This window comes from Archocentrus centrarchus, unplaced genomic scaffold (assembly GCF_007364275.1).
Source record: "Archocentrus centrarchus isolate MPI-CPG fArcCen1 unplaced genomic scaffold, fArcCen1 scaffold_64_ctg1, whole genome shotgun sequence".
Taxonomy (NCBI): domain Eukaryota; kingdom Metazoa; phylum Chordata; class Actinopteri; order Cichliformes; family Cichlidae; genus Archocentrus; species Archocentrus centrarchus.
Window position 1 is genome coordinate 721,117 of NW_022060281.1, and position 25,692 is coordinate 746,808.

A 25,692-nucleotide genomic window follows, 5' to 3' on the forward strand; every position below is an offset into this window, starting at 1 on the left:
AAGAACTTTAGGCAAAGGAACTTCACAGGAGTTGAGCGCCTTGCGTGCAATGGTGATGCAGAACAGAGTGGTTTTGGACTTGCTGGCCGCCCCGCAGGGAGGAGTATGTAAGATAATTGGACAGACTTGTTGCACCTTCATCCCCGATGAAAACGGTGACGGGGGGAGTATTCACACTGCTTTGTCTGACTTAGACACCCTGCAGCAGTATGTGGAACGGCAGACACCTGGAGGGAGTCAGGACTGGCTCTCTTGGCTGACTACTGGAGCTTGGTGGCAAGTTCTGCTGAAAGTCTTAGTGCCACCAGGGGTCATTCTGTTACTGTTTTGTTTATTTTTCAGTTGTATTGTTCCATGTCTCAGAAAAATGATGACGAATGTTTTCATTTCAGCTTTCTATCAGTATACCCTTGTGCAGGGTGGGCAGGAGGGTGAAACAGAAGACCAAATATGAAACCCCCATTGAAAATGGGAGAACAAGTGATGGGGGTGGATGCAAACTGGTTTTCAAACTAATGTTTAAATTTTGTACATGTATGTAGGTGTTTCCCCGAGTGAGACTGACTAGCAGTGGCTGCCTTGAGCGGCGGGGCTGTTGAGGAGTTTTCCTGTCTTGAAAGAATAGAGAGTGACTTTGGGTCAAAAGAAGGATAGACAGCCGCACGACAGGCTTTTCGCCTCAACCTCATTCAGGGTAGTATGTGCTATGTTCATGATAAACAGGGAGGAAATGTTAGAATAGATAAACGTTTAACTGTTTTTCTGTATATCACAATGTGTTGGAAGTGTTCATCATAAACATGCACATGACAATCTGATTGTAAGCACAAAACATACTCGTACACACCCGCACCCTCCAGGTGAGGAAAGCAGGTAATGCCTGTTTCCTGACGTCACACACACATACACACACCCCCACACACTCACATGATGCTGAAATAAAAGAGCCGGCAGGAAGAAGGAGGTCAGACTCTCTCTCGGACCCACACACACGCGTGTTGGCTGACAGACTCTCCCTGCAGGTAAAAAGATCAACTACGGGTTTCTGTGTCTTCTTTTATTTAACAGTGTTCTGAACCTAACAGTAAATCCTCTATAAAAAATTCTACCTCATTGTGCCCTTCCTGTTTACAGTGCACGCACACAGGTCACACCATTTCTGGGAAATCAGCCCCTCCCCTCTGCACTTCCTGTCAGAGCAAAGGTTCAAAGTGTGATCCTGTGATCTTGTCTTCCCTGTGTCCTCACCCCTTTTCATGTTTAGTCTCCCTTCGGGTGGTTTCCTTGTGTCTGGTGTTTAGGGTTCCCTCTGTGTGTCCCAGCCCTCGTGTTCTGTTTAGTCTGCTTGTGCGTCATGGTCAGTTACTTCCTGTTTCATTTTGACAGTCTCGTGTTACCTGTGCTTTGCGTTTAGTTTTGCTTCCTCTGTGTTATTTGTTTAATTTGTCTCAACTGTTGTCATAGGCGTAGGAACCGGGGAGGCGGGGGGGGGGGGGGGGGGGCTGTCCCCCCAGTACTGGAGGCAGACGCATTGTCCCACCCAAAAATTACACCGCAGAGGAGAAAAATACATGATTTTGAAATCTTTAACTCGCGTGCTTTTATTTTGAAGGCGCCGTGTCACTGCGCTCCCCCCGCCCCCCACTCTGAGTGTTTGGGAGGCGGAGCCAGCGGCAGAACTCAGAAACTCTTGAATGAGGTAAAACGGTCTGTCGGGACGTTTTGTCCACACTTGTTTAAGTTTTGTGTGCTCTGCACCTGTTTGGCAATTATTAAATGCAGGGCTGTAAAGTGCAACAGCACACTGTGTTGTCAGTGAGGAACACAGCTTGTCTGTTGTTAAGTGACCCGTGGCCAGAATAAATCACAAAGAATAAACGCAAGTTATAACAATAATAGCATTTATCCTCACACAGAATAGGGGGTTTCCCTTCTTGAAAATCTTTTCCATTCACTGTTAATCACATGCCATTTGACCCAAATCAGAACACCACTTTAGGCGGTCATACCCGCATAAACACTGCAACCGTTCACTGCAACCCATATGATGCACTCATTTCACTGCAACTCAATCGCATGCAAACACCAAGGTACACTGCAAACCGGATCGGGTTTCAGGATTATCATTAACAGCAATATGGAGAAATGGTCTAGTTGGGGAAGTGACGCAAAGACAACACAACAGTGGCGGATCTAGGATTTTTTTTAGTAAGGGGCCATCAAGGGGCCACAGTATTCATAGAGGGGCCAAGTATTTGTGGTAGATGTGGTGATATACGGACCAATAAAAATTAAAGCCATTACATTAAAGTTATGGTAAATCTTATCACCATGAGGTGTAAGAATTCAGTGAACTTATGTGCCATTTCACTAAATAACAACATCAGACATTTCATACATTACAGCATTAACTGTTGTTGCTCTCCCTAAATGATTTCTGACCTGATGAAAAGGGGCTGGAGGTGTCCTGCTCCTGACCAGCCTCTGGTCTACTGTGTCCTGCTGCTCTCTCCCTCCTCTCACCCTGCTCATCTTCAGCTGGCAAACCGCTGAATTCCTGCCTGAGACTGACCCTTTCTTTCATATTCTTCTCTATCACTGCCAGACATTATAGTTAATGTTAACACACAAATGCAAATTACAAAGAAGTACATGAATTAGTATTACACGAATTATTGAAATGCTAACTTTCATGTCCAAACACAAGTAGGGCCTCAGTTAACATTACTCTTAACTAACTTTGCTTCTTAATTTAATGTTTATCAGACTTGCGCTGTGTGACAGCTGAGTAAAAAGGGATTTATGACTTATCATTACCAACAAACTCCTCAAAATGTAGACTGGCATCGATTGTGGGTTAAAAAAACTTTCTCTGCAAGATCGGTCAAATCTTCTTTTTCTTCTGTAAGCTTTATTGATGCTGAGCATTCCTGTTTGGCTCATTAGCGCTACTGGTGTTTCGGCATGGAATTGCATCCACCTATAATTTGATCCTCACTCTCAGACAAAGTGACAGGACAGGGGCACTTCAGGGGGCCAATCAGATTTCAGATGGGGCCAATGCCCCTGTGGCCCCGCCCCTAGAACCGCCCCTGCAACACAAAGCATACAAACAGAATATGTCTGTGTAGATTCTCAGTTATCCAGGTCATAGTAGTCTCTGGAGCTTGAAAAAGGCGACTGGACTTCTTTTTGTTTCTTGAAGACGTTTCACCTCTCATCCGAAAGGCTTCTTCAGTTCTCAACCAAATGGTGGAGAGACCCAGGTATTTAAACCCCTGTGGGCGTAGTCCCCTGGAGGTGGTTATGACCCTCTGTTGATCATGTGCTTGAACACATGTGCCCAGGTGTGAAGGGGGCGTGGGTCATATTTAATCAGTGGTTTCAGTTGAAACCAACTTAGGACTCCGCTCCATTGTTTCCTGTGGCCTATTGAGGTCACTGGAACAAAGGTGTGAATGGGGGTTGAGACGTCTGGGAAGGGAGCTCAGGACAGCACTGTAAGCGGGGGAAAGTTGGTGACGTAATCCACCTCCTCTGTTCAATGATGGTTGTTCACAGTGGACATAGATGGCTTCTTTCACTCCTCTTTCAAACCATCTGTTTTCCCTGTCCAAAATGTGGACATTGGCATCCTCAAAAGAGTGCCCTTTTTCCTTCAGATGCAGATGTACTGCTGAATCTTGTCCTGTCGAGGTGGCTCTTCTATGTTGTGCCATTCGTTTGTGAAGAGGCTGTTTGGTTTCACCAATGTAGAGGTCCGAGCACTCTTCACTGCACTGAACAGCATACACTACATCGCTGATCTTGTGTTTGGCGGGTTTGTCCTTGGGATGAACCAGTTTTTGTCTTAGGGTGTGACTTGGTTTGAAGTATACTGAGATGTCATGCTTGGAGAAAATTCTTCTGAGTTTCTCTGACAAGCCTGACACATATGGGATGACAATGTTGTTCCTCTTGTCCTTCCCATTCTCTGTAGTTTGTGTTTGGCCTTCATTCCTGTGCATCTTAGCTGATTTGATGAAGGCCCAGTTGGGGTAACCGCATGTTTTGAGGGCTTTCTTAATGTGTGTGTGTTCCTTATGCTTCCCTTCTGCCTTAGAGGGAACACTTTCCGCACGGTGTTGTAGGGTCCTGATCACCCCAAGTTTGTGTTCCAGAGGGTGGTGGGAGTCAAAGAGGAGATACTGGTCTGTGTGTGTGGGCTTCCGGTAAACTTCAATGTTGAGGCTTCCATCTTCCTCGATAAGCACCGCACAGTCCAGGAATGGTAACTTGTTATCTCTGGTGTCCTCCCTGGTAAAACGTATGTATTTATCCACTGAGTTAATGTGACGAGTGAAGGCTTCTACTTCTTGGGTTTTGATTTTGACCCAGGTGTCATCTACATATCTGTACCAGTGGCTAGGTGCCATCCCTTTGAAAGAACCAAGAGCTTTACTTTCCACTTCCTCCATGTAAAGGTTGGCTACAATGGGAGACACTGGGGAGCCCATGGCACATCCATGCTTCTGTCTGTAGAATCCATCATTGTATTTAAAATATGTTGTGGTAAGGCAGAGATCTAAAAGTGCACAAATCTGATCTGGGGTGAAGCTGGTTCTGTTCAGTAAGGAATCGTCTTCCTGTAGTCGTCTTCTGACGGTCTCCACTGCCTCAGTTGTAGGTATGCAAGTGAAAAGTGAAACCACATCAAAGGACACCATGGTTTCATCTGGATCCAGTACAAGATTCTGGACCTTGTTAGTAAAATCTGTAGAGTTTTCAATGTGGTGGGGTGTGATGCCAACAAGCGGTGATAAGATGGTGGCGAGGTGTTTGGAAATGTTGTAGGTGACCGAGTTTATACTGCTGATAATGGGTCGAAGTGGGACTCCTTCTTTGTGGATCTTTGGGAGTCCATAAATGCATGGAGTGGCTTCTCCAGGGTACAGGCGGGTAGTAAGTGGGGCGGTCAATGGCTTTTTCCTTTTCAAGTTGTTGCAGGCAGCAAACAACTTTTTTCTTGTAGTTGCTTGTGGGATCACGTCTCAAGACCTCATAAGTATTGTTGTCACTGAGGAGTGTAGTAATTTTGTTGTGGTAATCCGATGAATTCAGCACAACCGTGCACCTCCCCTTGTCGGCTGGCAGTATGGTGATGTTTTGATCCTTGCTTAGGGCTGTGATGGCCTTCTTCTCCTGAATGGTGAGGTTGGATGGAGGAAGTCTTGCACTGGAGAGAGTGGCTGAAACTTTCATCCTGATCTGTTCTGCTACAGGATGAGAAAGTTTGTTATTTCTTATAGCGGTTTCTGTTGCTGTGATGAGGTCTACTACAGGAAGCTGTTGTGGGGCTATGGCAAAGTTGAGTCCTTTGGCTAGCACATTTTCTTCTGGTTTGGTGAGGACCCTGTCTGATAGGTTCTTCACCCACTTTCCTTGGTTTCCATTGCTTATCGTGTCGTCCTGTTTGTTAACAGATGAATGGTATGCCTTGGTTTGCAGAGTTTGAAATTTACGTAGTTGTCTTTCCTTGCCTTTGATGTGTTGTGCGAGCTGGGCTTTGTCCACAAATGTAGAAACTTCTTCTGCGATGGTGTGAGGTAAGAGTGATGAGAGTTTCTGCTGAGTCTGGTGGATTTTGTTCTGGAGTGCATCTATGGTGAAATGGACCTGTCTTATCCTTTCACTTAAAAGGTGGTTCTGTGCTCTCCATAGAATTTGGTCAGCTCTATGTCCTTTTACTGTGGACCCAAGGTGCAAACTCTTGGGAACCAGTCTGGACTGTCTGCATCTCAAGTTGAAACGAAGGTGGTTCCTGTAGTCCGCTAGCTTTCTTGAGTCCCTTTCATACTCCCGCACCAATTGAAGGGTGTTCCTCCCAAAGTGCAAGGCAATATGTCTGTGTAGATTCTCAGTTATCCAGGTCATAGTAGTCTCTGGAGCTTGAAAAAGGCGACTGGACTTCTTTTTGTTTCTTGAAGACGTTTCACCTCTCATCCGAAAGGCTTCTTCAGTTCTCAACCAAATGGTGGAGAGACCCAGGTATTTAAACCCCTGTGGGCGTAGTCCCCTGGAGGTGGTTATGACCCTCTGTTGATCATGTGCTTGAACACATGTGCCCAGGTGTGAAGGGGGCGTGGGTCATATTTAATCAGTGGTTTCAGTTGAAACCAATTTAGGACTCCGCTCCATTGTTTCCTGTGGCCTATTGAGGTCACTGGAACAAAGGTGTGAATGGGGGTTGAGACGTCTGGGAAGGGAGCTCAGGACAGCACTGTAAGCGGGGGAAAGTTGGTGACGTAATCCACCTCCTCTGTTCAATGATGGTTGTTCACAGTGGACATAGATGGCTTCTTTCACTCCTCTTTCAAACCATCTGTTTTCCCTGTCCAAAATGTGGACATTGGCATCCTCAAAAGAGTGCCCTTTTTCCTTCAGATGCAGATGTACTGCTGAATCTTGTCCTGTCGAGGTGGCTCTTCTATGTTGTGCCATTCGTTTGTGAAGAGGCTGTTTGGTTTCACCAATGTAGAGGTCCGAGCACTCTTCACTGCACTGAACAGCATACACTACATCGCTGATCTTGTGTTTGGCGGGTTTGTCCTTGGGATGAACCAGTTTTTGTCTTAGGGTGTGACTTGGTTTGAAGTATACTGAGATGTCATGCTTGGAGAAAATTCTTCTGAGTTTCTCTGACAAGCCTGACACATATGGGATGACAATGTTGTTCCTCTTGTCCTTCCCATTCTCTGTAGTTTGTGTTTGGCCTTCATTCCTGTGCATCTTAGCTGATTTGATGAAGGCCCAGTTGGGGTAACCGCATGTTTTGAGGGCTTTCTTAATGTGTGTGTGTTCCTTATGCTTCCCTTCTGCCTTAGAGGGAACACTTTCCGCACGGTGTTGTAGGGTCCTGATCACCCCAAGTTTGTGTTCCAGAGGGTGGTGGGAGTCAAAGAGGAGATACTGGTCTGTGTGTGTGGGCTTCCGGTAAACTTCAATGTTGAGGCTTCCATCTTCCGCGATAAGCATCAACTTTCCCCCGCTTACAGTGCTGTCCTGAGCTCCCTTCCCAGACGTCTCAACCCCCATTCACACCTTTGTTCCAGTGACCTCAATAGGCCACAGGAAACAATGGAGCGGAGTCCTAAGTTGGTTTCAACTGAAACCACTGATTAAATATGACCCACGCCACCTTCACACCTGGGCACATGTGTTCAAGCACATGATCAACAGAGGGTCATAACCACCTCCAGGGGACTACGCCCACAGGGGTTTAAATACCTGGGTCTCTCCACCATTTGGTTGAGAACTGAAGAAGCCTTTCGGATGAGAGGTGAAACGTCTTCAAGAAACAAAAAGAAGTCCAGTCGCCTTTTTCAAGCTCCAGAGACCATACAAACAGAAAAATATATAAAATAGTTAGTCTGCCCTCACATATACCAAAACAGAACACAGCCCAACGCTGGGCGGACTAACCAAAAAAAACACAAAAACCAAAATAGGACAGAAACTGGCACCTCCCAGCAACACTGCCAGCTTCCTTTTTATTGAGGCTTAAGCCAGGGAAAATGCGACCCCTTGTGGTACCACCTGTTACACTATTAAATGTGAGAGGTATCGCTTTTATTTATTTGTGTTGGTTATTATTTTTATTGATATTTATTTTCATTTATTATTGCTGGCCAAACAGAGTTTCAAACTGAATAGGCATATTTTATTAGCTGTTTTTTACTGAAGGTTGATATTACAAAGTGAATATTGTGTTCATTACATTATCTGTGAGGATTCTTTCATGTCAGAAAGTTGTTTAATTAAAGAACCGGTTCTGTTGACAGTCAGCCTTCATAAATGCATTTTTGACCAGTATTAAATGTTTTCCACCAATAAAACACATCAAACTTTGGACTTGTGTGTGCTAATAAATTATTTTTGTGCTACTGAAATATTTAGCTTGCTCGTACCAGTGCGGCCACCTGATAAAATAAGCGTACAGCCTGGAATGACATGGTCATTGTGCTTGATAAAAGACTCGAGCCATTGTTTGGTGGTTTGCCCACGTTTTATGATTATAAAACATATACATATAAATTATGCGTACAATAATATAGATTCAAGATTCAAGAAGTTTGTCATGTACACCGCAAAACACTGTGGTTATGCTGAGCAATGAAATTCTTACTTGCGACTGCTTTACAAACAATTGAAATAAGCAACTAAGTTAAAATAAAATTTAAGAACTAGTTTACTAGGAAAGTAAAAGTAGAAAATAAAAATAAATAAATAATAAATCAAGTGCAATATATACAGATATATATTATATATACAGATAAAAAAAGAAAGGCAGGTAATCACAGTTTGGTAATCAGTCAGTGGTTCAGTAGCCTGATGGCCTGTGGATAGAAACTGTTTTTTAGTCTGGTTGTTCTTGCTTTTACACTCCTGTAACGTCTGCCAGACGGCAGGAGTGTGAACAGTGTGTGCTGTGGGTGGGTACGGTCCTTGATGATGTTGTGTGCCCTCTTTATTACCCGGGTATTATAAGTGTCCTGTAGTGATGGGAAGGCAGCTCCACAGATGAATTGTGCTGTTTTGATGACACGCTGGAGAGCCTTCCTGTCCTGACTGGTGCAGTTTCCACACCACACCGTGATGGAGTTTGTCAGGATGCTCTCCACAGTGCATCTGTAAAAGTTGCTGAGGAGCTTGGGGGATAATCCGAATTTCCTCAGTTTCCTTAAGAAGAAGAGTCTCTGCTGAGCTTTCTTGACAGTCTGTGCTGTGTTGTAGGTCCAGGTGAGGTCTTCACTGATGTGGGTGCCAAGGAATTTGAAGGTAATATAGGTGTACACAACACTATTTTTCCAAGAAACATTTTAAAAAGAAGAAAGTAAAAGATCACATAGCATTTTTTATGCTTTTTCCAAATATTTACAGATCTGTCAGGATTCTGATATGTGCCCCCCCCCCCCCCCGGCCAAAAATAAACTCATTCCTGCGCCCTTGGTGGCTGTTCCCTGTTCTTTCTGCTCTCCCTGATTTCCTTGTGTGTATTTAAGCCCTCAGGTTTTCTCTGTTCTTTGCTGCAGGATCATCAATGTTTCCCTGTGCGTTTCCCCAGTTTAGTGTTTTGTTTCCTCCTTTCTCACAGGCTTGGGGCTTTGGCTTTTGTTTTAGCTAGTGACGGGCAAAGCAAGGCTTTGTGAAACAGTGAAGCGTTCGAAGCATTTGTGCTGCAATTGTATTGAAACAATGTGAAAACCATCTGCACAGGGACACCTGCTGGCAAACTTGGTTATCGCCACACCTTGATAATGCTGTTAAGTGAAACAATGACACAGGCGTGCCCTGCACAAGTCCAAACAAAGCTCCTGATTATACCTGACTATCAATAATTATGATCAGCACATGGTCTGGAGGAATGAGGAGACTGTTAAAGACAGAAAGCTGTGACTATTTTTACTCTGTTAACATTTGTGAGCCTGTTAGGTTTTTATTAATTCACTAACACACAAACCAATTTCTAAAATAAAAATACTGTTATGTTTATTGTGATAACCACACACGGCTGTATTTGGGCTCAGTCGGCTTCATTTTTGCCAGTCTGGGGAAAAACAGGAAAGTTTGGATGGGTTTGGTTGGCTTTGAGTTTTCTGTGTCATCAGGTTTGTTGTACAGTCAAACAAAGCTAGAAGCTGGCGTGGCTTTATTAATTAAAAAATAAATGTTCAAATTAAGAAAAAACTAAAAATTTTCCTTTTGTAAAAAAAATGCTGACATTTATCAACTTATAATGGGAAAATTCAATAGTCATTTTCACATCTTCACACTGACAAGTACCTTTATGAATCTGAGGAAACATGCCATCCTCCAGAGAGACCTCTGAAACATGAAGAATCTTTCTTTATCTGCATCAGCTGATTGGACGGGTTTTGCCATTCAGGCCCGTCCAATCAGTCACTGTGCCCCCTGAAGCTGAATCCTACTGATACGCTTCAACTATAAGTTACACAAACTCATACAATTTATTAATGGAAAATCTTAATATAAAAAAGACAACAGAGCACTTCGCTCTCAGACTGCTGGCTTACTTGTGGTTCCTCGGATACTTAAGAGTAGAATGGGAGGCAGAGCCTTCAGCTTTCAGGCCCCTCTTCTGTGGAACCAGCTCCCAGCTTGGATTCAGGAGACAGACACCCTCTCTATTTTTAAGATTAGGCTTAAAACTTTCCTTTATGATAAAGCTTATAGTTAGGGCTGGATCAGGTGACCCTGAACCCTCCCTTAGTTATGCTGCTATAGGCCTAGTCTGCTGGGGGGTTCACATAATGCACTGTTTCTCATTCACCTTATTTACTTTGTTTATACTCCACTCTGCATTTAATCATTAATTGATATTAATCTCTGGCTGTCTTCCACAGCATGTCTTTCTCTCCCCTCAGCCCAACTGGTCGCGGCAGATGACCCCCCCTCCCGGAGCCTGGTTCTGCTGGAGGTTTCTTCCTGTTAAAGGGAGTTTTTCCTTCCCACTGTCACCAAGTGCTGCTCATAGGGGGTCGTTTTGACTGTTGGCTTTTCTCTGTATTATTGTAGGGTCTTTACCCACAATACAAAGCGCCTTGAGGCGACAGTTTGTTGTGATTTGGCGCTATATAAATAGAATAGAATAGAATAGAATAGAATAGAATTGAATTGAATTGAATTGAATTGAATTGAATTGAATTGAATTGAATTGAATTGAATAGTCCCTCTGCTGCTTCCTGCTGAAGTCCACGATCAGTTCCTTCGTTTTGCTGACGTTGAGCAGGAGGTGGTTCTCCTGGCACCAGTTCTCCAGGCGGGAGACCTCTCTCCTGTAGGCTGTCTCCTCATTGTGAGAGATTAGTCCCACAACAGCAGTGTCGTCAGCAAACTTGATGATGACGTTGGACTCTGACGTGGCCTCGCAGTCATGGGTGTACAGTGAGTACAGCAGAGGGCTGAGCACACAGCCTTGGGGGGATCCAGTGTTGAGGGTGAGGGAGGATGAGGTGAGGTGACCCACTCGTACCACCTGTGGTCTGCTGGTCAGGAAGCTGTGAACCCACCTGCACAGGGATGGGCCCAGGCCCAGGTCCAGCAGCTTAGAGACCAGCCTGGAGGGAACTATGGTGTTGAATGCTGAGCTGTAATCTACAAACAGCACTCTCACATAGTTCCCCTTACCAGTGTCTATGTGTGAAAGGGTCTTGTGGAGGAGGAAGGATATGGCGTCATCTGTGGATCTGTCTGGCCGGTATGCAAACTGTAGTGGGTCGAGGGTGGTGGGCAGTGAGGAGGTGATGAATGTCTTGATGAGTCTCTCAAAACACTTCATCACCACTGAGGTGAGTGCTATGGGCCTGAAGTCATTGGGGCTGCTGGGGTGTGGTTTCTTTGGGACAGGGACTATGATGGACTTTTTAAAGCAGGTGGGAATCACACACAGTTTCAGTGAGAGGTTGAATATCACTGTAAACACAGGTGCCAGCTGGTCAGCGCAGGTCTTAAGGACACGTCCACTAATACCGTCTGGTCCAGCCGCTTTCCTGGTGTTTACACGTCTAAACGCCCTCCTCACGTCGCGCTCCGTCACAGTGAGTGTCTCCACCCCTCCGGCCGGGAGCGCAGCGGGCTGTCGGCTTCCCGACTCAAAGCGCGCAAAGAAGATGTTGAGTTCATCAGCCAGAGAAGCGTCGGCACTCACCGGGTGTGTGTGTGGTGCTTTGTAGTCCGTGATGGTGCGTAGTCCCTGCCACAGTCCCCTGGGGTCAGACTGTTGTAGTTGCTGTTCCAGTCTGCGGCCATAGCGATGTTTTGCCTCTTTCACCACTCTGCGGACGTTGTATGATGCAACCTTGTAGTCCTCCATGTTCCCAGAGGCGAGGCCGGAGTTGTAGGCAACGGTGCGGGACCTCAGGGCGTCGCGGACAGATTTATCCACCCACGGCTTCTGGTTGGGAAAAGTCCTGATGGTCCTCCTAAGTGAAGTGTCTTCAACAACTTTCCCAATAAATCCCACAACAGTTTCCGTAAACTCCTCGATGTCTCCGCCCGCGCTGCTGCGAAACATGTCCCAGTCGGTTGAATCCAACGCACCCTGCAGAGCGGCCTCTGTTTGATCAGACCACCGTGTCACTTCTCTCACAGCAGGGGGTTCCTGCCTGAGCCGTTGTTTGTATTTCGGCATGAGAAGGACAGCGGTGTGGTCAGACTTCCCAAAAGGCGGAAGAGGCTTTGCTTTGTAGCCCTCTTTGAATGGAGAGTAGCAGTGGTCTAGGGTCCTCTCTCCTCTGGTGGGGCAGTCGATGTGTTGAATCAATTCCGGTATCAGCTTTTTCAAGTTTGCACTGTTAAAGTCCCCGGCTACGATGAGAGCCGCATCACGCTGGTTAGCCTGATAGGTGGAAATAGCCTCATGTAGCTCGGATAGTGCAGTGTTTGTGTCCGCCTGAGGTGGAATATAGACGGCGCTGAAGATGACCGAAGTGAACTCGCGGGGCAGGTAGTGGGGACGGCATTTCAGGGTTAGGAGCTCCAGGTTAGGTGAACATGATTGTTTCAGAGGGACAACATTCCTACTGTCACACCAGTTGTTATTAATCATTAGGCACACACCTCCTCCTCTTGATTTTCCAGACTCACTCGTTCTGTCCGTGCGATGAACACTGAAGAACTCCGACGGCTGTACGGCGTGGTCCGGTATGAGGGGGGTCAGCCATGTCTCGTGAGACAGATGATGTTGCAGTCCCTTATGTCCCTCTGAAACTGTATCCTGGCCCTGAGGACTTGTTATCCAGTGACTGGACATTAGCCAACAGGATGCTCGGCAGTGGCGTTTGGTGCGCTCTACCCCTCAGCCTCTCTCTTACGCCGGCTCTTTTCCCTCGGGGCCTTGTCCGTGACCTGGGTGCTCCGCGCCCTCCTTTGTTTGAGCTGGCCCACTGGAAATGCAGGATCTCCTGGGGCCAAGCCGGGTCGGGAGAAAAAGGTGTCAGAATACAGCCAGAGTGCTGTATTCTGATATTAAAAAGAGTCTGTCTGTCATACGTGATATGACACAGAGCAGGCGGAATTATAAAGTCGAGAATTAAAGCTAAACCTAACAAACAAAGCGTAGGAGCAGGTACGACGGCTGCTGACCTCACCGGCGCCATCTTGTTCAGACCACCGTTAAATAAAAAAAGACACAGAAACCCGTAGTGATCTCTTTACCTGCAGGGAGAGTCTCCGTCAGCCAACACACATGTGTGTGTCTGAGTGAGAGTCTGACCTCCTTCTTCCTGCTGGCTCTTTTATTTTAGCATCACGTGAGTGTGTGGGGGTGTGTGTATGTGTGTGTGACGTCAGGAAACAGGCGTTACCTGCTTTCCTCACCTGGAGGGTTTGGGTATGTACGAGTATGTTTTGTCCTTATAATCTGAATGTCATGTGCATGTTTATGATGAACACTTCCAACACATTGCGATACATAGAAAAACAGTTAAACGCTTATCTATTCTTACAAGTTGATAAAAGATTGATGAGCTACATAGTTGGGGACACCGGGGGACACAGACCCACCCCTACCAAAACACTCTGAAGGCATCTGTTTGCCCCTTCCCACCCCTAAGCTGACACCACGCTCACAACCCACCACAGACTGAACCTTAAAGGGGTCTCCACCTGACATCATGAATAAAAATTGTCAATGGCAAAGGAGAGAGAAAAATTAAATAAAAATTCAAAACACACAACCAAATGTGCAGCAGAATGGAAATAAACACACAGAAACCCTCAAAAAAATTTCAAAGCAATAAACAGAAACAAAAATGTTCATACTTTTTCTATGTAGAAGTCCAGTATACAATCCCCAATCGGCCTGCCCGATCTGAACCCGAATGGTGTTTTGTTATTGGACTTCTGTGCAAACCACAGTTTGTCCATAACAAACACCGTGTTCGAACACAAGGATGTCCATAAGTGCACATGGCACCAGGACACCCTAGGTCGCAGGTCGATGATCGATTTTGTAATCGTATCATCAGATCTGCGGCCGTATGTTCTGGACACTCGGGTGAAGAGAGGAGCTGAGCTGTCAACTGATCACCACCTGGTGGTGAGTTGGATCAGGTGGCGGGGGAAGATGCTGGACAGACCTGGCACACCTAAACGTATTGTGAGGGTGCGCTGGGAACGCCTGGCAGAAGCCCCAGTCCGGGAGATCTTCAACTCCCACCTCCGGCAGAACTTCGACAGCATTCCGAGGGAGGCTGAGGACATTGAGTCCGAATGGACCATGTTCCGCACCTCCATTGATGAGGCTGCTGCTCAGAGCTGTGGCTGCAAGGTGGTTGGTGCCTGTCGTGGTGGTAACCCCCGAACCAGATGGTGGTCACCGGAGGTGAAGGGAGCCATCAAGCTGAAGAAAGAGTCCTATCGGGCTTGGTTAGCCTGTGGGACTCCGGAGGCAGCTGACAGGTATCGACAGGCCAAGCGGAATGCAGCTCGGGTAGTGGCCAAAGCAAAAACTCGGGTGTGGGAGGAGTTCGGTGAGGCTATGGAAAAAGACTTTCGGACGGCATCGAAGCGATTCTGGCAAACCGTCAGGCGACTCAGGAGGGGAAAGCAGTGCTTCACTCACACTGTTTATAGTGCGGGGGGGGTGCTGCTGACTTCAACTGAGGCTATAGTCGGACGGTGGAAGGAATACTTCGAGGACCTTCTGAATCCCACTGACACGCCTTCTGTAGTGGAAGCAGAGTCTGGGGATGAGGGGGATGACTTGACCATCACTGGGGGTGAGGTCACTGAGGTAGTTAAACAACTCCTTGGTGGCAGAGCCCCTGGGGTGGACGAGATTCGCCCTGAGTTCCTGAAGGCTCTGGATGTTGTAGGGCTGTCTTGGTTGACACGCCTCTGCAACATCGCGTGGAGATCTGGGGCAGTGCCATTGGATTGGCAGACCGGGGTGGTGGTCCCCATCTTTAAGAAGGGAGACCGGAGGGTGTGCTCCAACTTTCGGGGGATCACACTCCTCAGCCTCCCCGGTAAGGTCTATGCCAGGGTGCTGGAAAGGAGGGTGCATCCGTTAGTCGAACCTCGGATTCAGGAGGAACAATGCGGTTTTCGTCCTGGTCGTGGAACGCTGGACCAGCTCTTTATCCTCTCAAGGATATTCGAGTGTGCGTGGGAGTTTGCCCAACCAGTCTACATGTGCTTTGTGGACTTGGAGAAGGCATTCGACCGTGTTCCTCGGGGTGTTCTTTGGGAGGTTCTGCGGGAGTATGGAGTGTCTGGCCCATTGTTGCGGGCCATTCAGTCCTTGTACAACCACAGTGAGAGCTTGGTCCGTATAGCCGGTAATAAGTCGGATTTGTTTCCTGTGGGTGTTGGACTCCGTCAGGGCTGCCCTTTGTCACCGATTCTGTTCATAATTTTTATGGACAGAATTTCTAGGCGTAGCCAGGTGGCGGAAGGCTTCTTCCTTGGTGGCCTCAGAGTCTCATCTCTGCTTTTTGCAGATGATGCGGTTCTGTTGGCTTCATCACGGGGGGGCCTCCAGCTCGCAGTGGAACGGTTCGCAGCCGAGTGTGAAGCGGCTGGCATGAGAATCAGCACCTCTAAGTCTGAGGCCATGGTCCTCAGCCGGAAAAGGGTGGAGTGCCATCTCCGGCTCAGGAACGAGTTCTTGCCTCAAGTGGAGGAGTTTAAGTATCTCGGGGTCTTGTTCACGAGTGATGGGAGAAGGGAACGGGAGATCGACAGGCGGATCGGGGCTGCTTCTGCAGTGATGCGGACGCTGCACCGGTCCGTCGTGGTGAAGAGGGAGCTTAGCGTAAAAGCGAGGCTCCTGATTTACCGGTCGATCTACGTTCCTACCCTCACCTATGGTCACGAGCTTTGGGTAGTGACCGAAAGAATAAGATCGCGAATACAAACGGCAGAAATGAGTTTCCTTCGAAGGGTGGCTGGCCTCTCCCTTAGAGATAAGGTGAGGAGTGCGGCCATCCGGGAGGGGCTCGGAGTAGAGCCGCTGCTCCTCCACATCGAAAGGAGCCAGTTGAGGTGGCTCGGGCATCTGATTAGGATGCCTCCTGGCCGCCTCCTGGGTGAGGTGTTCCGGGCATGTCCCACCGGGAGGAGGCCCCGTGGTAGACCCAGGACACGCTGGAGAGATTGTGTATCTCGGCTGGCCTGGGAACGCCTTGGGGTCCCTCCGGATGGGCTGGAGGAGGTGGCTGGGGAGAGGGAAGCTTGGGCTTCTCTGCTTAGGCTTCTGCCCCCGCGACCCGGCCCCGGATAAGCGGAAGAAAATGGATGGATGGATGGAAGTCCAGTATACACTCTTCAAAATACACATCCCTTATTCATGTCTGTGTAGATTCTCAGTTATCCAGGTCATAGTAGTCTCTGGAGCTTGAAAAAAGGCGACTGGACTTCTTTTTGTTTCTTGAAGACGTTTCACCTCTCATCCGAAAGGCTTCTTCAGTTCTCAACCAAATGGTGGAGAGACCCAGGTATTTAAACCCCTGTGGGCGTAGTCCCCTGGAGGTGGTTATGACCCTCTATTGATCATGTGCTTGAACACATGTGCCCAGGTGTGAAGGGGGCGTGGGTCATATTTAATCAGTGGTTTCAGTTGAAACCAACTTAGGACTCCGCTCCATTGTTTCCTGTGGCCTATTGAGGTCACTGGAACAAAGGTGTGAATGGGGGTTGAGACGTCTGGGAAGGGAGCTCAGGACAGCACTGTAAGCGGGGGAAAGTTGGTGACGTAATCCACCTCCTCTGTTCAATGATGGTTGTTCACAGTGGACATAGATGGCTTCTTTCACTCCTCTTTCAAACCATCTGTTTTCCCTGTCCAAAATGTGGACATTGGCATCCTCAAAAGAGTGCCCTTTTTCCTTCAGATGCAGATGTACTGCTGAATCTTGTCCCCCGCTTACAGTGCTGTCCTGAGCTCCCTTCCCAGACGTCTCAACCCCCATTCACACCTTTGTTCCAGTGACCTCAATAGGCCACAGGAAACAATGGAGCGGAGTCCTAAGTTGGTTTCAACTGAAACCACTGATTAAATATGACCCACGCCCCCTTCACACCTGGGCACATGTGTTCAAGCACATGATCAATAGAGGGTCATAACCACCTCCAGGGGACTACGCCCACAGGGGTTTAAATACCTGGGTCTCTCCACCATTTGGTTGAGAACTGAAGAAGCCTTTCGGATGAGAGGTGAAACGTCTTCAAGAAACAAAAAGAAGTCCAGTCGCCTTTTTTCAAGCTCCAGAGATCCCTTATTCATGTTTATTTCAAAACAGAAAAAGAGGGTTGGATTGACAGAAATGTCCTTTTAACGTGCGGCAGGGCACGAGCAGTTCGCTACAACAAACAACACACAAACGAAAAGAGGGAGAATTAATAATGGTGGGAATAATTGGGTCTAGTTGTTGTGCAAGGGTTTTAGTTAAAATTTTATAGTCACAGCACAGGAGACTAACTGGCCTATATGTACTACACTGTACAGGGTCCTTAACGCTTTATTAGCAATACTGAAATTGTAGCTTGAGTAAGCGTTTGCAGTAATTTACCATTTCCTAGTGATTTATCGTAGACAGATTTTAGAATAGGTACAAGTTTAGGGGAGAATTCCCTGTAAAACTCTATAGGGAAGCCGTCTGGTCCTGGTGCCCTTCCTGTTCGAGACAACTTAATGGAGTCCGCTGTTTCCTCTTTTGATAATGGTTATTCTAAGAGTAATTGAGCATCTGGGTGAAGTTTTGGGATATCCAGAGAATTTAAGAACAAGCAGATTTCCAATGAGCTAATATCTACTTCTGATTGATATAAAGTAGAGTAATATGATTTAAATTGGTCATTAATGTCTTGGGGGCTATGTAATACCGAGCCAGTCCCTGTATCGATGCCTGAGATTCTCCGTTCAGCCGACTGTTGTCTAAGCTGAAGTGCAAGGAGCCTCCCTGCTCTATTTCCATGCTCATAGTAAACTTGTCTAGCTTTAAGAATATTTTCCCCTGCTTTTCATGCCATAAGGGTATTAAATTTAGATGGCAATAGTTTTTTTTTTCCTTAAAAAGATCTGGTGTAGGCAAGATAGCATAGCGTCTATCAATATCTGCAATTTTATCAGTCATCTCTTTAAGTTTGGAACACTCCTTGCTCTTATGAGCAGCATAAGAGATTATTTGTCCCCTAATGTAGGCTTTTATAGACTCCAACAGAGTAGTCCTTGACACCTCCTGGGTGTCATTAATTTCCAAACAAATTAACATTTAAAAAATGTTTTAAAATGTTTACATGCTAGTAACCGGGGGTCTAGGCGCCACGTTCATTGGGGCATTATGTTAAGTGTAAGGGTTATATCCATTTGGACTGGGCTATGATCTGATATCATTATGCTATGATATTTAGTATTAGAAACTGAGGGAAGCAGCTGATGAACAACAATAAAATAATCAATCCTAGAGTAGCTATGATGAACTGGGGAGAAAAAAGAGAAATGCTTCATAGTTGGATTTTTTATCTGCCATGGATCTGATAAGACATAGAATGAAGGAGGGTATTAATAGTCACAGCCGATGATGATAGAGTATTATGTAGCCTTCGACTAGATGTGTCTAGTTGGGTGTGAAGGACACTATTAAAGTCTCCACCCAATATCAGTCTGTGGGAACTACGGTCTGGGAGAATTGGGAAAAAAAATTACTGAAAAACTGCATTATCCCAGTTCGGTCCATAGATGCTGGCCAGTATCAATGGTGTATTAAATAGCTTGCCCATTACAACAATATATCTGCCGTTAGCATCCGATATTACTTCGTTTTGTTCAAAAGGAACCCCCTTCCGAATTAGAATTGCTGTTCCCCTGACTTTATGGTTAAAGTGATATATTTGCCCAGTTCATTTGCAACTTAGTCTTTTTTGGGAATTAATATTTAAATGTGTCTCCTGTAACAGTATTACATCAGGTTTTAATGACTTCAGGTGATTAAATATTTTGCTCTGTTTAACCCTATTATTCAGCCCTTTGACATTCCAGCTAACGAATGAAATTGTTCTCTGTTGCTTTTTTACATTTGCTGCAGCCATAGTGCTATAATTTGTGAAAATCTGATCCCTTGACAATATTTAAATACTTCTGTACATGTTTGGGTAAAACCAAAGATCAAAAATAAATCCAATAAAAAATCAAAATCAGTCAAACAATCAAACATAGAAACATATATAAACCCCTTCCCAACCTGAACTACTGGGCTGGTCTTCTTCAACCCCGAGACTACCCTACAAACTCCCCTCTCTGTCCTAGACATATGATGCTTCTACACTAACCTAACTCTTACATGAACCGTGCAAGGTCATAACAAAATATAGCCGGGCTTTCCTGTCAGCCTTACCATTGATGCATATATGTTGATATATAACACTTGCAGTTGGAGGGTATCACCACAGATAGAAACTAATTTAAGCAAGAATTTGTGGTGGGGTGTCCCCACACATCACTCCCATATTAGAAAGCATAAATAACTGACAATCATGAATCCTCAATTCAAAACATTTTCCCCCTTTCTAATCCTTAGATGGGTTAATAATAGTAATTATCACTTAGCCTTGTCTATAGTCCAAACAGAAAACACATCCAACTGCTGAGTAAAAATGTTTACTTGTTAAAGATACAGGACCGCATTACAGCCCGTGTGTTAATTGTCACTCTCTCTCCGTCTCCTGTGGGCACAAATTAGTCTCAGTATAATACGTTACCTTAATCGGATCTTTGAAAGATACCTGCTCACCAGCTGGAGTCATAATCTTCAGTGTAGCAGGGTATAGGAGACCGTATTTCACGTCTGGACACCGGAGAAGTAATCTTCTCACATCAGTAAAAGCACCTCTCTTTTTTCTTACAGTGGCCAAATAATCCGGGTAGATAAAAACACGTTTACCGTTGTGGGAAATTGGACCGCCCTCATAGCCTTCCGAAGAACATCCACTTTCTCCTGAAAATAGTGGAACTTGATGATTACTGGTGGGGGCATCCCCATCCATTGGTCTCGGCTGCAGGCTCCTGTGTGCCAGATCAAGCATCGGCATATAGGTGAGGGAAAGCGCTATCTTCAGCAATTCAGCCACGGCTCTTTCTGGTCTTATATTTCCGAATCCTTCTTCGACACCAACTAGTCTGCAGTTATCTTGTCGCTGTCGGGATTCCAAGTCGTCTGTCTTATCTGCAAGCCGGATTACCGGTGCACTCAGCATATTTACTTTAGCTTCAAGTGCTATGACTCGGTTAGCTTGGCCATTAGCTTCTTCCTCAAGGTCGCCAATGCGGGTTATAATCATGGTGTTTTCCTTCTTCACTTTCTCCATTACTTTCTTAAGTTCTGCATGTACGTTCAGAATTTCAGATCTGAAGTTACTTGCCAAATTATCTATTTTCTTGTGAAGTTCACCTGTAGCGTCCCCCACAGACACTTCAATTTTGGTTAGCACACACTGCTCCATTTGCTTTATGGCAGCCATGATTGTATCAAGATTTGGTCCTGACCCCGCTTCCGTGGCTGGATCTGCATCAAGTGAGCCTGAGGCGTTGGGGCTTGGTCTTAGCTTCTGAGGTTTTGGCATTTTGAGCAGCTTTCACCTTCGACTTAAACCAACAACACAGTAAATTTAAGGGATTTTCCCATTCAGAAGCATGTTGGTTCAGAGAAAGATGAGAAGGAATATTAAGAAAGAGTCACACGTCTTCACATGTTGCTCCCCACCCCACGTCTCTTCAAAGTTATTCTTGAGGTTTTATTTTTCCATAAAAACTTTGAAATGCTTGAGTCTCATGACTTAAACCAGGCAACAGAAGATTTATTAGGGATCAGTGAGAACAGATTATTGATTTTAGTCAGAATCATCATTTTTACTGTGGCAACTCTCCCTATGAGAGATACAGGTAGAGAGTTCCCATGTGTGAGATCATCCTCTATTGTTTTTAGTAGAGGAATATGATTCAATCGTACCAGGTCTGACAGCCTGGAGGAAAAATTTATACCTAAAGATCTAATGTTGCTGGACTGCAGTGAGGTAGTGGTGGTGCTCTGAAAATTACAATTCAGAGGTAAAACTGTTGATTTACTCCAGTTGATGGAGTAGTCTGATATAGATCAGAACCTATCTATAAGTGTGATGGTCTTCAGAAGAGAGGTTTGTGGGTTCCCAAGGAAAAGTAATACATCATCAGCATAAAGGCTTATCTTATGGTCTGTGTTCTCTGTTTGAATTCCTTTAATATCTACATTTTGTTGGATTGTAGCTGCTAGTGGTTCAATGAAAATGACAGAAAGTGAAGGAGAGAGTGGGCAGCACTGTCTGGTGCCTCTCTGCAGACTGAAGCTTTGGGAAATAAGATCATTTGTTCTAACACGTGCATTTGGAGAGCTGTATAGTGTTCTGATCCAGTTTATGAAGGATGAACCAAATCCAAATTTGTGTAGAACTGCTAACAGAAATTTCCAGTTTACCCAGTTGAATGCTTTCTCTGCATCTAAAGAGACAACTGTGGTTTCTAATTTGTTAATGGAACAGTAATCTATTATATTTATTAGTCAGCGTGTATTATTGGGTGAGTGCCGACCCTTGATAAAACCTGTTTGTTCTGGATGTATAGTAGATGGAGTGATTTGTTCTAACTTTCTGGCAAGGACATTTAAAGTCTATATTAATGAGAGAGATTGGCCTGTAGCTGGATGGGTCTTTGCCTGATTCAAGAAGTAGACAAATGTTAGCAGAGTTCATGTTTGGCGATAACGTCTGATCATTCTGAATCTGAGTCACCATTCTGAAAAAAATGGGTGCTAGCTCAGACCAAAATTCTTTATAAAACTGGGGCTTTATTATTTGGGAGATGCTGTATTGCTTCATAAAATTCAGATGATGGAAGAGGTAAATCAAGAGCCGCAGCCTGTTCATCATTTACAGTGGCTTGCAAAAGTTTTCATACCCTTTGAACTCCATATTTTGTCACATTACAACCACAAACATAAATATATTTCACTGGAATTTAAAGTTAAAGACCAACACAAAGTGGTATACAATTGTGAAGTGGAAAGAAAATTATACATAATTCAAAACATTTTTTACAAGTAAAAAAATGAAAAGTGTGGTGTGCAAAAGTATTGAGCCCCCCTGAGTCAATACTTTGTGGAACCACCTTTTGCTGCAGTTACAGCTGCAAGTCTTTTAGGGTATGTCTCCACCAGCTTTGCACATCTAGTGACTGAACTTTTTGCCCATTCTTCAAAACAGCTCAAGCTCAGTCAGATTAGATGGAGAGTGTTTGTGAACAGCAGTTTTCAGATCTTGCCACAAATTCTGGATTGGGTTTAGGTCTGGACTCTGACTGGGCCGTTCTAACACATGAATATGTTTTGTTTGAAACCATTCCATTGTAGCCCTGGCTTTATGTTTAGGGTCGTTGTCCTGCTGGAAGGTGAACCTCTGCCTCAGTCTCAAGTCTTTTGCAGACTCCAACAGGTTTTCCTCCACCATATTTGACAGTGGGGATGGTGTGTTCAGAGTGATCATCTCACTTTTTTATTTACATTATACATGCTTCCCTTAGGCAGTATTATTAGAAAGCACTGCATCAATTTTCATTGTTATGCAGATGATACTCAGCTTTATCTATCAATGAAGCCAGATGACACACATCAATTAGTTAAACTGCAGGAATGTCTTAAAGATATTAAGGCCTGGATGACCTCTAATTTCCTGCTTCTAAATTCAGATAAAACTGAAATTCTTGTACTCGGCCCCACAAATCTTAGAAACATGGTGTCAAACCAGATACTTACTCTGGATGGCATTACTTTGGCCTCCAGTAACACTGTGAGAAATCTTGGAGTCATTTTTGACCAGGATATGTCCTGCAATGCACATATTAAACAAATATGTAGGACCGCTTTTTTGCATTTGTGCAATATTTCTAAAATTAGAAACATCCTTTCTCAGAGTGATGCTGAAAAGCTAATTCATGCATTTATTACTTCTAGGCTGGACTATTGTAATTCATTATTATCAGGCTGTCCTAAAAGCTCCCTGAAAAGCCTTCAGCTGATCCAAAATGCTGCAGCTAGAGTACTGACAGGGACTAGAAAGAGAGAGCAGATTTCTCCCATATTGGCTTCTCTTCATTGGCTCCCTGTTAAATCTAGAATAGAATTTAAAATCCTTCTCCTCACATACAAGGTCTTGAATAATCAGGCACCATCTTATCTCAAAGACCTCATAGTACCATATCACCCCAATAGAGCACTTCGCTCTCAGACTGCTGGCTTACTTGTGGTTCCTAGGATACTTAAGAGTAGAATGGGAGGCAGAGCCTTCAGTTTTCAGGCGCCTCTTCTGTGGAACCAGCTCCCAGCTTGGATTCAGGAGACAGACACCCTCTCTATTTTTAAGATTAGGCTTAAAACTTTCCTTTATGATCAAGCTTATAGTTAGGGCTGGATCAGGTGACCCTGAACCATCCCTTAGTTATGCTGCTATAGGCCTAGTCTGCTGGGGGGTTCACATAATGCACTGTTTCTTCTCATTCACCTTATTTACTTTGTTTATACTCCACTCTCCATTTAATCATTAATTGATATTAATCTCTGGCTCTCTTCCACAGCATGTCTTTCTCTCCCCTCAGCCCAACCGGTCGCGGCAGATGACTGCCCCTCCCTGAGCCTGGTTCTGCTGGAGGTTTCTTCCTGTTAAAAGGGAGTTTTTCCTTTCCACTGTCGCCAAGTGCTGCTCATAGGGGGTCGTTTTGACTGTTGGGTTTTCTCTGTATTATTGTAGGGTCTTTACCCACAATACAAAGCGCCTTGAGGCGACTGTTTGTTGTGATTTGGCGCTATTTGAATTGAATTGAATTGAATTGAATTGAATTGAATTGAATTGAATGGAATGGAATGGAATGGAATGGAATGGAATGGAATGTGCAGTCTTAATTCTCCACCACACATAGCGTTTTGCATTTTGGCCAAAAAGTTCAATTTTGGTCTCATCTGACCAAAGCACCTTGTTCCACATGTTTGCTGTGTCTCCAACATGGCTTCTATGGTTTTCTTCTTGCCACTCTTCCATAAAGACCACATTTGTGCAGTGCACCACTAATAGTTGTCCTGTGGACAGATTCCCCCACCTGAGCTGTGGATCTCTGCATTTGGTCCAGAGTCACCATGGGCCTCTTGGCTGCATCTCTGATCAGTGCTCTCCTTGTTCGGCCTGTAAGTTTAGGTGGACGGCCTTGTCTTGGTAGGTTTACAGTTGTGCCGTACTCTTTCCATTTCTGGATAATGGATTGAACAGTGCTCCTTGAGATGTTCAAAGCTTGGGAAATCTTTTTATAGCCTAAGCCTGCTTTAAACTTCTCCACAACCTTCTTCCTGACCTGTCTGCTGTGTTCTTTGGACTTCATGATGCTGTTTACTCCCCAATATTCTCTTAACCAACCTCTGAGGCCGTCACAGAGCAGCTGTATTTGTACTGAGATTAGATTACACACAGGTGGACTCTTTGTAGTCATTAGCAGTCATCAGGCAACTTCTGAATGCAACTGGTTGCACTCAGAGAAAAGGGGGCTCAATACTTTTGCACACCACACTTTTCAGTTTTTTATTTGTAAAAAATGTTTTGAATCATGTCTAATTTTCATTACACTTCACAATTGTAACCACTTTGTGTTGGTCTTTCACATTAAATTCCAGTGAAATATATTTATGTTTGTGGTTGTAATGTGACAAAATATAGAAAAGTTCAAGGGGTCTGAATACTTTCCTTACCCACTGTGGGTAAGGAAAGTATTCAGACCCCTTTAAATTTTTCACTCTTTGTTTCATTGCAGCCATTTCTTAAACGCAATAAAGTTCATTTTATTTCTCATTAATGTACACTTTAGCTATTTTAGCAAATGGCTGCAATGAAACAAAGAGTGAGAAATTTAAAGGGGTCTGAATGCTCTGTACTCACTGTAAGTCTAAGGTATTATTATTATTAACAAACTCAGAGTTGTAGCTAAACCTGCTTCCTGGAATAGGGCCCTGAGTTAGTTCAATTAATTCTGAGAATGTTCACCCTGAGTTCAGCACATGCACCATCATCAATGGAGCTCCGATACCAGAGCAGCTCCTCCATTTGAATCCAGTGGACCAAGGAATATAAAAGTGTGGTAAATATTAAAGTCTGTGAGGATGGTTAATATTTAAACTGCTGCTGTGGTTACTCAGAGATGAACGACAGCTTGGTCAGCAGAAGAGAAATGAACTAACCAGCTGTTCATTTAAATTTTTCAGACTGAACCATGGACTGGGAATCTGGCAGTACGATGGAGGTGACGGCACTTGGCCGGCCTTTCGGCCTCGGGATGCTGTACGACTGTCGCAAAGACTCACTGATCCCAGGTAAGAGCTCAATCATTTTATAGACTTCTACACTTAGGTCTGTAAGTCTGTGTCAGAGGGAACACGAGATCACAAGAAGAACAAAGGAAAACAAGAATTTCATACTAAAAACTAGAACTAACAACAGCATTCAAAGAACTATAACAAACCGAATCTAAACTGTAAGTAAACTTGTAAACCCAGAAGACTCAAAATTAACAGAACCTAAAGGAACAAAACACCAGGCAAACAGTCCATGACAGTCTAAGAGTCTTCT

General features: G+C 44.9%; 1 protein-coding gene across 1 annotated transcript in view; it reads left to right on the forward strand.

Moving 5' to 3' along the window:
* The first annotated feature begins 953 nt into the window (after positions 1-953).
* LOC115777695 (uncharacterized) overlaps positions 954-25,692 on the forward strand; it is a 33,868-nt gene continuing 9,129 nt past the window's right edge. Inside the window, exons 1-2 of the mRNA XM_030725644.1 lie at positions 954-1,022; positions 25,329-25,436. Of these exons, the coding sequence (XP_030581504.1) occupies positions 25,337-25,436 (100 nt within the window). The 5' untranslated portion in view covers positions 954-1,022; positions 25,329-25,336. The remainder of the gene's footprint in view (positions 1,023-25,328; positions 25,437-25,692) is intronic.